The sequence below is a fragment of the Gallinula chloropus genome (genome assembly GCF_964237585.1).
Source record: "Gallinula chloropus genome assembly, chromosome: 2".
Taxonomy (NCBI): domain Eukaryota; kingdom Metazoa; phylum Chordata; class Aves; order Gruiformes; family Rallidae; genus Gallinula; species Gallinula chloropus.
The window spans coordinates 141,153,460-141,166,809 of NC_140086.1; the positions used below are offsets into that span (position 1 = coordinate 141,153,460).

General features: G+C 37.3%; 1 protein-coding gene across 1 annotated transcript in view; it reads right to left on the reverse strand.

Annotated features, from left to right (window-relative positions):
* The window catches only part of ITGA8 (integrin subunit alpha 8), a gene marked incomplete at both ends in the record, with an annotated part of 102,609 nt that overhangs the window by 42,074 nt on the left and 47,185 nt on the right, over nt 1–13,350 (reverse strand). Inside the window, 6 exons of the mRNA XM_084280496.1 lie at nt 3,474–3,566; nt 9,248–9,395; nt 10,386–10,453; nt 10,944–11,081; nt 12,193–12,347; nt 12,669–12,724. Of these exons, the coding sequence (XP_084136622.1) occupies nt 3,474–3,566; nt 9,248–9,395; nt 10,386–10,453; nt 10,944–11,081; nt 12,193–12,347; nt 12,669–12,724 (658 nt within the window). The remainder of the gene's footprint in view (nt 1–3,473; nt 3,567–9,247; nt 9,396–10,385; nt 10,454–10,943; nt 11,082–12,192; nt 12,348–12,668; nt 12,725–13,350) is intronic.

A 13,350-nucleotide genomic window follows, 5' to 3' on the forward strand; every position in this document is an offset into this window, starting at 1 on the left:
ACATTTCTGTTTTTAACAATGAATCTATATAAATTTCTTTACATTTATAACAGAAAAAAGATTTGATGAACCAAAGATTAAAGTTTCCCTAGAGAGCAGAAACGAACTGCAGTTTTGATGATCTATTATACCCTGGAGGCTTAAACCCTTATTTAATGCTGAAACACACTCCTACTGTACCAGTCTAATAAACTGCAGATGTTGCTTTTGTGTAGTCATGAGACTTTATTAATGTCAAGTAGCCCTTGACACTGCTACTAATAATGGGTCAAAGATGCTGACATGCCCTTGCTGAAACCTCGCTGAAACCAAGAGAGTTGAATTTGCTTGAGCTTCTAACTCAGAGGTCACTCATCTTCCTTATTTTAGTAGGACATTCATTTTATCACAGTTGTTTAATATTATTTAATATTTTCCAAGTGAAGTTAATTTCATTAAAATGGCATCATTTGCTACATTAGTAGCATGCAATACATGACATTTCTGCTATTACTGATAAACTTCAATCTGTTACTATGTACAGCAGGACCTAGAAGTACTCTGGGAGACAGAGGACTAGGGCTTTTTTTAAGTGTCTTACAGTGCATATGAAAGATAAAGCCACTGTGCTCTTGAAGAATCAGTTTGATACATATCAAGAAATATGCAAGATCTTCTGAGCCTCCCAGTCTCTTGACCTTATTTCTAGTAATTTCTATTAACTAACATTTTTTTTCTACCAGAACTTATAATACAAGCTACATCTCACTTGCCAAGGCCACTGAGCAGGCAGTAGGCTTGTCAGTGTGATCCATTTCAGTGTCATAAAGAAGTATTTTAAGCACTCTCTGCCAGTGAGATGGAATCACAGACATTTATTTTTCATTCTGGGACAATTTTCCCTCACCCTTCTTTTTATCTTCTTTTTCATCTTTTTATCTTTTTTTTTAATGATAAGGTTAAGTAATTTTTGTGGCCAGTATATGAATTGAGGTCACAGATTTAAGTCAGAGAGACAGTGATTTTGATGATAATAATGCATTTTGAAGATGTGAAGTGTCAGACAACTGCCCGCAGCAGTAATATCCCACGGGTTATATCACAAAATCCTGACATAACCCTCATACTCAGAAGTTGATGTTAAAGAGTTCAAGAATTCTAGGGTTTCAGGGTGCTGAAAAGTCATTACAGTGACTCAACAGTTAAGAGTTTTAGCAATGTTTTATTTTGACCTAACCCTCCCTTCCCACTCCCTCACAACTTCCACAGAGTCTCTTTCTGATTGAATGCTTTGAGAATAACTGATCTCCTGCCAGAGCAGAATTGTTTTGCAAAATTGGAAATGGATCAGAGAAGCCTTTCGTGATTTACGCAATTTGTAGAAAGGGCTGGTATTTTGCTGTTGGAAGTACATTTGCCATCATAAATACATTTGGACTGAAAAAGCTCAAGTCCTTTCACCTTCACGAAGCGTCCAGGAGAGCTGTTTCCAAAGATAAAGTTAGATTTTAAGCTTTCATTCACTATAATCAAACATTTTTGCCATCTGGCTTGGTAATGCCTTAATTTCATACGCCTTAATTTTCAAGGGCTACCTTCTTTTGTTATAAACCAGAATATCATTAAATATGTTTTGAACCCTGCTGTTTTATTCTGCTACTTCTAAGTGTCTCTTTATGAGATATTTTTCTTAGGAATATTTGGTAACAATGCATTTATGGCAGCCCTAGAGCTGAGTGAAGAAAACCAGGATTAATTATGTTGTGAGAATTCCTAAGAAGACAGGTGGGAGTAGTACTGCCTTAGTGTCCACCGAATAACATTCTTGATGTCTTCACACTGCTAGCATTTTGAGTCAAGGTTGATGTGGAAACAGGGCTTTGGATTCAAAGGGAGGAGCATGAGGGGTTGTAGTCCAATACCTTCACACTCAGACCTTTCCATTACTTATATTTCTGACAACATGCAGATCAAAAAAAAAAATTGCTATTAGCTTGATATACAATGTTAGGGTCTCCTGTGCTCTGTCTTCCTTTTCTCTTCCAGACCCATGGGTTTTTATGCTGTCCTGTTATTTTCAACAACTCTTACTTTTTAGGAGTTTCATTTAGTAGAATAAAACAAAAACTAGAAAACCTTTCAACCTTTCAGGTCTCTTCTCTACACTCACTGACTCCAATATCTATTCAGTCTACCACCTTAGTGCAACGTCCTTCCCAGAAAATGTTTATCGTACCCTCTTCAGACTTCTAGTTCACAACAGCTTTACAGAGAAGGGTCCTCACCAGTTCCTGCTCCCAGTAGGTGCATCACCTGGAATTAATATTTCAATCTTTCCAGCTCCTTGTAAGCCAAAATGTCTACCTGGGACTGCTCGTGACCATGAATGCAGGTGACTGTCTGAGACACCTTGTCCCCCAGTCACTTTTGAAAGCTCTGTGACTGAGCTGAAGGTAATGCTACAATCCAAACAACCTTATTTTAGTGCCAGTCTCCTCTCATATGACCCATTTGGTTCTCTTACTGAGGTTCAGGCAGTAAATGCTTCAACATCATAAGAAGCCAGGAAAACAACCCTATATAGAGAGTCTGAAGAGTGAAATATTGATCTTCCATAGGAAAGAACTTACTTAGTAGGGATTTGTAAAGTATTAAGGAGATTTGCTTTGGTTTCTTTGCAAAGCCCCAAGTCTCATATGAAATGCAAACAGTGGCAGTTTTCAAGTAAAAGCTGTTGTTTATTCCTCTGCTAGGGTATCCATGGCCGAACATTCCCGGGTTCAGCTTTTTTGGGATTGCCCTGAACTGTTTTGTCATTAAACAGGGACAAGTGATGACAATTGTGGGATGGGTAGTACTTTTTCTCTCTCCAAACCTGTGTTTAATCTTTATCTGCTGTCCACTCTCAGACTTTATTCCATCCCACTGTTGTCTAAAAACAATGCTTTGAATGTTTAATCTAATGTTAACTATGATTTATGAATAGCTGTCTTAGGAAAATGACTAGAATGACATTAATAACTTGAAAGAGAACTTGAGTCTACCCACATATTCATGGATATAAATCATGTTACAAACTGGTAAGACAACCCTTATGCACTCAAGATGAGAATCAGGGTCGAGAAGCTGACATGTACAATAAAGATCTTAAATAGAAAGAATACTAGAGGGGTGAAATAAACAGATCACATTATGGATTTGGATTCTCTTCTCCTTACTCTAGTACAACTTCTGTTAAATTGAGTCACTCTCAATTTCTTTAGAATAAGTGAAATAAAATACAGGCTCCAACATCATTAATCCTTTAGAATAACAAATTATCTTTTTCAGAACAGTTCTGCCTCTTATTACGCCAACAATTTCCTGTCTGAGTAAATAATCTGGTTTAGGTGCTGCTTATTGGGACACAAACTGCTAATTGAATAGTTTTCCATTTGCTTCTCTTTAAAATTCAATTAGATAAAAATCAGTAAATGCATCTGGTTTTCCCTTACGTTTGCGCCAGCCACCATGGGGTTCCCCAGATCACAAACCACCATTCTAGTTTCATTTTCCATCTTGTAATCACAGCTCAATACACGCAGTGCCTGCAACAAAAGGACACCAAGATGGGGGTCAGAGATCACTGTGAAATGAATCCAGTTGGGAAGGTGATACCTCTTGGACTGCCACATCTCGTTTGACTTCGGACACCTGCTCAGTGCACTATCAAAACATTTAACTGGTTATTGTCAGGCGATGGGGAAAACTGATGCCAGGGAAAAACAAACAGGAAAGTTTCTCAGTGTCCTAAAAGCCATGATGAGATCACTATTTCTAGTTTGGAATTGTTTGCTCATTCCTACAGCCATAATGACTCAACAGAGAAAAAAGGAGGAGGCAAAACTGGGTAAGGAGAAGAGGCCTCATACTAACTGCAACAGTTGTGTTATCCATCACTACAAGTCTCTGTACTGAAATTATGGCATTGGCAGAACTTTATTATAATGAAGTTTAGAACTCATTTTCCAACCCATGGTTAAGTACTTAGAACATTAAATACTTCATTAGCAACATAATTCCTTAGATGTGTTTATAATTTAGAAACAAAGGAGATAAATTTTCACAATATCAGCAATTTAAGTTGTTTGGTGTTTATAGTAGCAAGTAAAATTCAACTCCTTCCAGCAATTATTCGTTCAAAGTCCAGTTTGTACCAATCAGGCAGTTTTGGAGAATAACTTGGAGGATGTTCTCATATAATTTCCCTCTAAAGCTCTTAATGTAAAATGTTTCCTCTTTTTTCTCTTAACCCTGTATAGTCTTTATGACTAGTTATATCATCTGTATACAGAACAGACGTCATGAAAGGAGGAATGGTTGTAGAAGTTAAGAGATACAGAGTAGGACAAAGCAACAGAAAAGTTTTTTATTGTTTTCCTCTCTAGCATATTTAATAAAACAAAATATTACCATATGCATGCAGAAGCAAACCAGCTTTGTAATAGCAGGATGCAGCTAATTGTTGCTCATTTGTAGCTCTCACAGATTAAGCAATACATTCAAAGTCAAGCTCTTTCTATAAAAAGACCTGGGAAGTTTCCAGACCTCTGACTACCAGTTCATTCCTATCTGTAAAAGCCAGTACGGATATGCTGATCTCTTAATTTCCTGAGATTAAAAGAAAATACAGGGCATGTCCTAAAACATGTCCCTGTAAAGCAAGCCCTCAGTACATACCTCATTCTATACTGACGCTTCTACAATTTGCTAGGAGGAAACCAAGTTTGTTACACATGATGCCCAGTGCAGTTATAGCCTTTCCAAGCCTCTCAAAGGTCAAGAGAAGAGGATTTTTATGCTCTTTCCAGCTAGTTAATTAAAGGTGGGAAGTAACACATAGGAGAAGAGAGGGTGTGAATACAGTTGAAACCAAACTCATCTGGAAAACTTCATTTTAACTTCCTGTGTGGGTTTATAGTTTTGATTTTGCTTTATCTCTGTGTGTGAAATTGAGGTCTACATGTTAGAAAATATTCATCTATCTGGGATACTTTTCCGTTTCTTTATTAATGCTGTATCAAAGACCAGCACAGAGTAAATCAGTCCTTGTCACCAATTTTTTGTCCCTCAAAAGCTGAGTAGCTTGAGTAGGTTTTCTGCAAGTTGGAGGCTATTCTCTTATACTGAAAATGATTAATTGCACAGAATTTTCATGACCAGCATCACAAAAGCTAATTTGTGCAGCATAAAGATGTGACAGAGAGTCAGGTGTCATAGAATTTCTTCAATACAGAGATTTATTGCCTTTGCTTTTTCACTGATCACCTTTTTGAGGTGGTTAAGTACAAAACAGGAAAATTAAAACCAGGCAGAAGGCAAGCAAGAGTAGAGACCTACTACTGTCAGTATCACTGAGTTCAGATGGAGCTCAGCCAGATGGAAGGTTACGCCACAAAACCCTTCTACCTGGCACTGGTAGCAATTTATATTTTTATAGCAACACATGGTCTTTTGGCAGTCTTGAGCTGAAGCAAAACCCCAGCAATTAACACATGTGCTCCCAGGGTGCATTTTAACTAGGAAATGATTGGATACTTTAAGTAATCCAGGCAGCCTACAAACTTGAAACTCCTTCTGGTGGTCTCAGTGCTGAATTACTAATTGATGCCAGCATAGTTAAGAACAACAGGCTGCAGAGTAGAACAGCTCCACTCTTTCTTGATCAACACCTTCCAATATTATTTGCTGAGGTGCCAGAATATAGTTTCTCATCTGGCTGACGTTTGAAGAAGTTGTATTTCTCCTCACAAGGCTCAAATTGCATCTCATCTAGCCAGTCATGTAGTTACTGTAAGAATTTTCAGGTAAGATATAACGCTTTGGTATGGAAGAAATACTTATTTGGGCTTTGTATTTACTGAATCTATTCCTACTAATTATGCCATGTGATTTCAGTTCCCACTATTGCTACTAAGGCAGGATTGAGCTGTTCAATAAGGGGAACTCTTTTACTGGGCATTAGTGCACAGCATTCAGGCAACGGCTTGGGGTTCAAACACACAATCATACTATTGTAGTATAGGAATGTACCATACAGCAAGTATATACTGTTGCTGGATCTACTCCTGCCCGTGGAAATGTGAGGTCGTATCGCATGGGTATACTTTTATCATTGCAGCTAATTCCACTAACTCCACACCTACTGAATGGTTATTAAAAGCTAAAGGGTTCCCAGTAACCAGTAAAGCTGTGGTAGTTTACTCAGATCTCTGGATTTTCTAAGTGTTTCCACAATACAACTAATGAATAACACATCTGATTTCTTTGTAAGTCATTACATGTCATTAATCAGCTTTTGACTGAAGGAAGTATCAGTGTGTGCTAGAATCAATGTAACTTCAAAATCACTCACATCCTTGACCTCATAGACTTGGCTCTTCCCTGGCATGCGATCACGTTCATCCCTGCAAAATGCTGCTCTTTTGATATGGTTGCACAGTCTATGTTCAATGTGTTACAGCATCAGGCCTGAGATAACAAGCTCATGACAACTGAGGCAGGTCAAACATTGCATTCCATAAAGCTGAAGGGAGGAGGTAGAAGGGAAGTGAATTTTCAGTTAAATTGTTGACTTTAACACTTTCCTAGTCCAATTCAAACAATATAGAATAACCCAATAAGTTGTTCAAAAACAACCAGGTTGTACAGGAAGCACTCAAGGGACTTACTTGTTTTTCTGTTAGAGAGACTAAGTCCAGAGTAGCCCCATAATAAAGTAGCCTAATATGCTCTATGAGTATAGTTACTTGGAAATGATGGTAGCATTATAGAATGATTTGATTCTAAAGATTTTTTTCAGTTCCATCAGAAATGTATCAAGCTATTTATTCAGCTCAGTACACTTCATTTATTCTGCTTTCAGTCGACCTGATTCATTGGTTGTGATGTGAATATTGTCACTGCCTGAATACAAGGAATTCTGCAGTCTGGAGAAAAACAGCTACACAGAGGGCCACTGATACATCAAAGTGTCAATACAAGCTTTAGATGCAGAGCTTTAAGAGCATGATGGTAACAGGCTCTACCACAAATCCACCTGCTGAAATTACCCTGTATTAAATGAAGTACATTTCAGGAGCAGTCACAGATGACAAAACAGAGGTTGAGGAATATAAAAGAATGTTTGTGTTTAAAAAGATTCCATATTCTTCTTGGTGGTGTTCACAGCAGTTTCAGATGACGTATGGCAGTACAGAAAAGCAACAGAATGCATCCAAGAGCCAACCTCCACCAGCACTTAAACACCAGGAAGTTTTAGCTTTGTCTTTTTGAGGAAAATTGCAGTATCAACTTCTTTTCCAAATGCACTTGGAACCATAATATCATGAAGACCACAGGTTTAAAAATCACACATTTACAGTTTAAAACCAACAGAAAAAATGAACTTGCTCTCAGTACCACAAGTAATCCTTGTGAAAACAGTACCTGCAGTGCAGAAGGGACGGCACTGAGAATGACGTAGGAAGTAGAACTAATGTTTTGATCCTTCTCAGACAAAAGGTAATGACATGTCTCTGAATGGAATGAGACAGGGAATATGAAAAGTCAGAGAATAAGAAATAAAGTTTGTGTTGTAGTGAATTAAGTAAATGTGGGCAAAATGAATCCAGAAGGACTCAGAATTGGACTTGTCAAAAAAGTCTTTTATTGCCCAGAAAGTCTGAAGAAAATGAAAAAAAAAAAAATTAAAAAGCATTATATTTCCTGGGCTTTTACAAATTATTTTTCAAAAGAAAAATAACATTAACACTGTTTCCCAGCCTGCTCTAGCTTTGCCTTATTCTTCCAAAGAATTCTCCCACCTCTTTTGAACTTCCTTTCCAGTAAGTATACCTTGTCGGAATTATAAAATTATTTTTTTCCCTAAAATAATGAAAAGCCCTGAGTGATTTCTGTTCAATCCAAAAGATTGAAGCTAATGCATGCTGTGGGTTCTGGAGTAAGTGACATCCTTGACATCCTTGGTAATGACCAAAATAACAGCCAATGATTACTAAAAACGAACAAAGGAAAAACCTAAACAGCTGTCAGTATATTAAAGAGAATGTAAGTTTTGTAGATCACAGTCTGAAAAAACAGAGGCAATGCTAAGAGAACTAAAGAAATAGACAAGAGGAAGATGCTGGTGTCTTTATTTAGTTTGTGTAGAAAGATATGCTTCTGAGAACTGAGGTTGCAGAGAACTTTCATATTCTCATCTTTGATGACATTATTCTTGTCACTTTTTTCAAACTGGGTTAAAAGCCCATTAATAAAGACACTGACAGAAGGAGAATAAGGAAATACCTTGTAAGTTACTTTCAACTTCCTTATAAACATTTGCCTTTAGAAAGGAAATAAACTTGCTTGCTCCCACTCTCACCCTTGAGGCCCTTCTGAACGTTACAGGCACCGACAGAAAAAAGAAGCTCATGTTGCAACAACTTGGGAGATTTATGTGCAGATGAGACGATTCAGACTTGCTGTCCAACAGAGAATACATGAACACTCTGCTTGTTTGCAGGATAGTGTTTCAACTTTGCTCTTAAAAAACAAACAGACTCAAAAATGAATCACTTTATGTTCAGTACAGCTCAGCAGGACTTCAGTCAACATTAGTTCTTCTGTGAACAGTGGCACATTTTGCATTATAACTGCTTTTTTGGCCTATTCATACAATAAAATAATGTAATAGAAAGGAAATCAACTCTGACAAGTTTATACTGCAGTTGATTTTCAACTATTCAGTATATCAGAGACTGGGATACTCTTAATATACAGTAAAACACTGGTGTGCTGGGAGCATGAGACAGAAGTGTCCCAGTTATCTACGGTTCAGCAGGGCTCAGTAACTGACTGAGAGATGGTACCATGGGATGCAGGGTTGGAAGCACTCAGGGGATTCTGCACTATCATTCCCTGCTACTGGTAGAGTTTACTGGTTCATAATCTGAATTATATGAATATCTCTAGCCCTAGGAGAAGCGTGACAGTACTTGTGTGATATAATAACTAATTTAACAGCGTGAGCTGGCTCTGAATAGATTGGTCATGACCGTGTCATCTTCTGGTGACATGGATAATCTTTAGCCTGGGCTGTGTGAGCAAGGACAGCTGACAGCTGATGGAATGTCCCTTCCTAAGAGGCACCTCTTTACTTGCTGCTTTCCACTGGCATAGCCTATGTAGGTTAACCTTAGTCTCAGTTCTTCTGCCTTATTATCGCAAAATTTTGATTTTCATTTACCTTGTTGTTGCGTTCAACCCCGGTATAATCTGCTTCAGGTGGAATCTTTATATGTAGTTCAGCTTCATAGGCTCCTTCCCCATCATTCCTCGGATTTATGATGAGCATGACGCAGTTTTCTTCTCCAATTATTAGCTGATCTTTATCTCTATATAGAACATACAACTTGTCAGGAGTTAAAACATGCATAATTAAGATTTATGTATGACAGAAGGACACTTTGCTCTCATAACACTTTGCTCTTAGAACATCTGTTCAAGAAAACATTCCATCAACAAAGAACAAAATGTTTTCCATAAAAACCATAAAAAAATGACCCCATGGAAAAGTTGCCAGCACCCAGGTAGGAAAGAAGTCAAAAGAAAACATCACCATGGACAAAGTGGACTCCTACCACAGAACTTGAAATTTAGTTGTATAAAATTTCACAACTTAAGTACTTTCTAACCAGAACGAAGTATCTAGTGGAGAAATTACTTGCCAGAGAGGTCCCATCAGCATTGTTTCCTGGAGGGCACAAAAATGGCAGGATTCCAATTTCCCCCCTCATGGCCATTGTAAAATAAAGACTGGCAGATCTCCTGGGACCTGCAATGGCACTGTAACCCTTCCTCTCACGACTGTGTACTGATTTTGATGGCACAGAGTCAGACAAATGTCAGAGGTTTCCCACTTGTCCTGCTTGGCCTATTTCTCCCTCCATAGGAGTATCTGTTGCCATGTTTAGAAATTCTTTCATTCTGAGATTCATTTATGTCATTGAATACTGTATGAGGAGAATTGTGTCAAAAGTTTAAAGTAGCTGGCACACTGAAATACATTTAAAATCTCCTTTGAACAGCAATTCATATTGTCCCTTGGCATTCAGAGAACTGGAACCACTCCTAAAGAATACTTGCAAACTGTATTTTCTATGATAACCATGAAACATCATGAAAGCATCTGACAGGTACATTTTCAAGTGTATACTTCTCCATTGCTTGGTTTACTAGATTAAATGGGTGGCAGATTAAAATCTGGAAATCAGGTAAGAAAGAGTAGAAACAACAGACTGTATTCTATATAATTCATTCCGTTGAAGCAGGCAGAAGTGGCTGGATTTTGTTGCAAACACCATCATTCACTTTATTTAACTTACGGAGTAGCAGAAAGCTGCAAGTCAGGAATGCACAAGTTATCCTCCCCACAGTCAACCAGAATGTAAGCCTGTGTTGTTGTAAAATAATTCAAAATAATAATAATACAGTTAGTATCATTATGCTTAAAAGTCCAAATCACTTCATTAAATATCCCTAACCTAAGTGTCTTAAATATCACTGAACAATATGTCTTAAATATCACTAGCACTGCCCTGTTGAATTAATCTTTTTCTCCTATCTTTAAGTTCCTTCCCACATGACTACTGCTGGAGACTATTTAGACTGTCAACCCTGTTCTTAGCAGAACATTATCATCCTTAAGGCCCTTCTCCACAGTAATTTGGTTGCCTTATTTTAGAATGTGATCAAAACTATGAACACAATAATGTTTTGGAAATGTTTTAAAGGCTTGCCTGACTCTATACTAAATTTACATTTTGAATTAATTAAATCCTTGTGTAATTTCTGGGCATGAAATTGTTTTAAGGAAGATGGCATTCAGTATTTATAAATGCTTTCACGTTATATAGAGAAAATGTGGCATGCAAAACTCATACCTGTTCTGTTACTGAGCTTTTCTGGTAATAGTTCAGTATTGGCTTCACAGTCAAGCTATCTCCAAAATCGGATTCATCCAAACTGTAATTCAAGTTTATATTGATGGGAGATAATTTATCACGAAATTCTGTTTCATCCTGTAAGTGACAATCATATAGTAAAACCCAACGGTTTCATATAATTATCTGAGATTAATATGGCATTGCAAAAGATTAAGATGTTATTGAAGGTAAAGCTATAGTTCTTTAACAGCTGCTGACCAAATTTTGGCTGCATATAATGCCATTAGGGAAAGCAAGTGACTCATCAGCAACTGGAATGCCCAGAACACATTGCCTCCCCAGCCCGCATCTGGAAGAAGCTGGCTGAGCTGAGGAAACTCATAATTTTCTCAAAGAATTAGACTAAAATGAAGCTGCTTGAGACACACAGAACCAACTCCTATCAGCTACTGCCCTCCTTCCTTTTGGAATGGAGGGGGTGCACATGTCAGTTTCTGGAGTTAATATTGTTGATTTGTTCCATAACCAGGAATTTATATGGATTAGCAATGGGAAAACTCCACCAACTTTATTGCCCAGACACTTCCTTACTTGCTGCTTGAGACCCCCTCCATTTCACCTACCACTGCATTTGTAGTACCAGCCTTGGTATTTGCTTCAATTGCATGAGGTAATTCCAGCTGCAAGTGAGTAACCAATTGCCCTTTCTCAGAGCTTCAGTTCACCAGGTTTCATTTCTCTAAAAATATTCTAAAATATCCTAAATATATACATACATTTTAAAATATAGGCCAATATTGCTGGTGACAGTCTTTCAAAATACCTATTGAAACTGAATTGCCATCACATATAGTATGTTTAGTTGATTATCTCACTGTGAATGTTATAGGGAGAGGAATCTTGCATTTTTGTGTCAGGAGTTGTAGTATTTAGTAAGATGTCAGAAAAGCACAAAATTAGTGTATTTTTACACAGAAGAACTGTACACTCTTCTTAAAAGGAAGTCTTTTTTTTATACTTACATTGACAAAAGATGAGACAAAGATTTACATAGAAAAGTTCTGCCCAGGTACAAAATAGTTCTGGACACGCAAATGAAGCTTTTCTTATCTCACATGTCACTAATTTTGGCATCTAAGAACATTGGGAATTGTTCTTATTTTTCCAGTGGCTCCTTTATTTATTATTATCTTTAGATCCCTGATACTACAAATGATGATAGTGCAAAATATTAGAAACAACTTACTCTGAGATAAACAAGAAAGTCCTGGCAATGGGTCTGTTTCTGTCTTTCTATCACAATGGAGAAGTAATGGTGTGACTGATGGTAATCGAAGAAGAGAGTCCTCTTAACAGCTCCTTTCTGTTTCAATGAATCTAATTGCAATTCACCTTTCAGCACTGGAGAATACAAGTAAATTAAATATTTATTTAACATGGAAACAAAAATCAGTATATAAGTACTTCCATCAGATGTCCTGTACAAGTATGATCTGTAAATGAAGTTCCAAGAGAACATTCTCCAACAGGGTACATTCTTGGTTTTATTGGGAAAATGGCTTTAACTGAATCAAAAATGCTTCAAGTGAATAATAGAAGCTTTGTATTATATATCTACATATAGATACGGAGGATCTCCTATCATCTTTCAAGGTGTAAGGAAAAATATGACTGAAATTGAGTGGGTCAGAGTAAATTATAGGAATATAAAATATTTCTTACCTATCACATCTGAAATACTTTGACCTTCAAAGTCTGCGCAGACTCTTACAGTAAAGCTATGTATAAAAAAGAAGTAATTATTAGCAGAAAGAGAGCTGGCCTGGGATTCAGCAGTTCCCAAATAATATCTATCAAGTTTTCCTTTCTTTCTCTTAAAAGAATTTTTACTGAGATCTGTATTTAGCTACCTAACATATTCTGTAACCATGTTAGATAGTCTCCTAGGCTCCACTAAGAATCAAAAAAGACAGGGCCTGAATGTCTTCCTGGGAAAAATGCAGTCTGTGCTCCCACTAAACCATGAGACAGCCTAAAGAGATCACCCTTCTAATGCTATTGGGAATGTTGGGTTCCTAATGTTGTGCTTCAGGAACCCACCTTTGTAGGAGTCTGTCTGCAGAAGTCCTTTCTGGTTCATTACGGTCAAACAAGAAAAATCCTTGAGCATAGTCAACACCCAAGCTGTTTTCTAGCAAATGATGTCTATTGGCGTTACTATAAGACTTCCATGATTTCAAGAGGCTATAATTTGTTCCAAAGACACCAACTGAATACTTCAGGTTTTGTTACGCAAGAAGACCCCAAATGTACTGTGTTTAATTTTCTCAAGTTTCACAGAAGTTGGCAGGTACATGACCTAAACCAAGCTCAGAGAAACTACTTATTCATGTTCATTATTTAG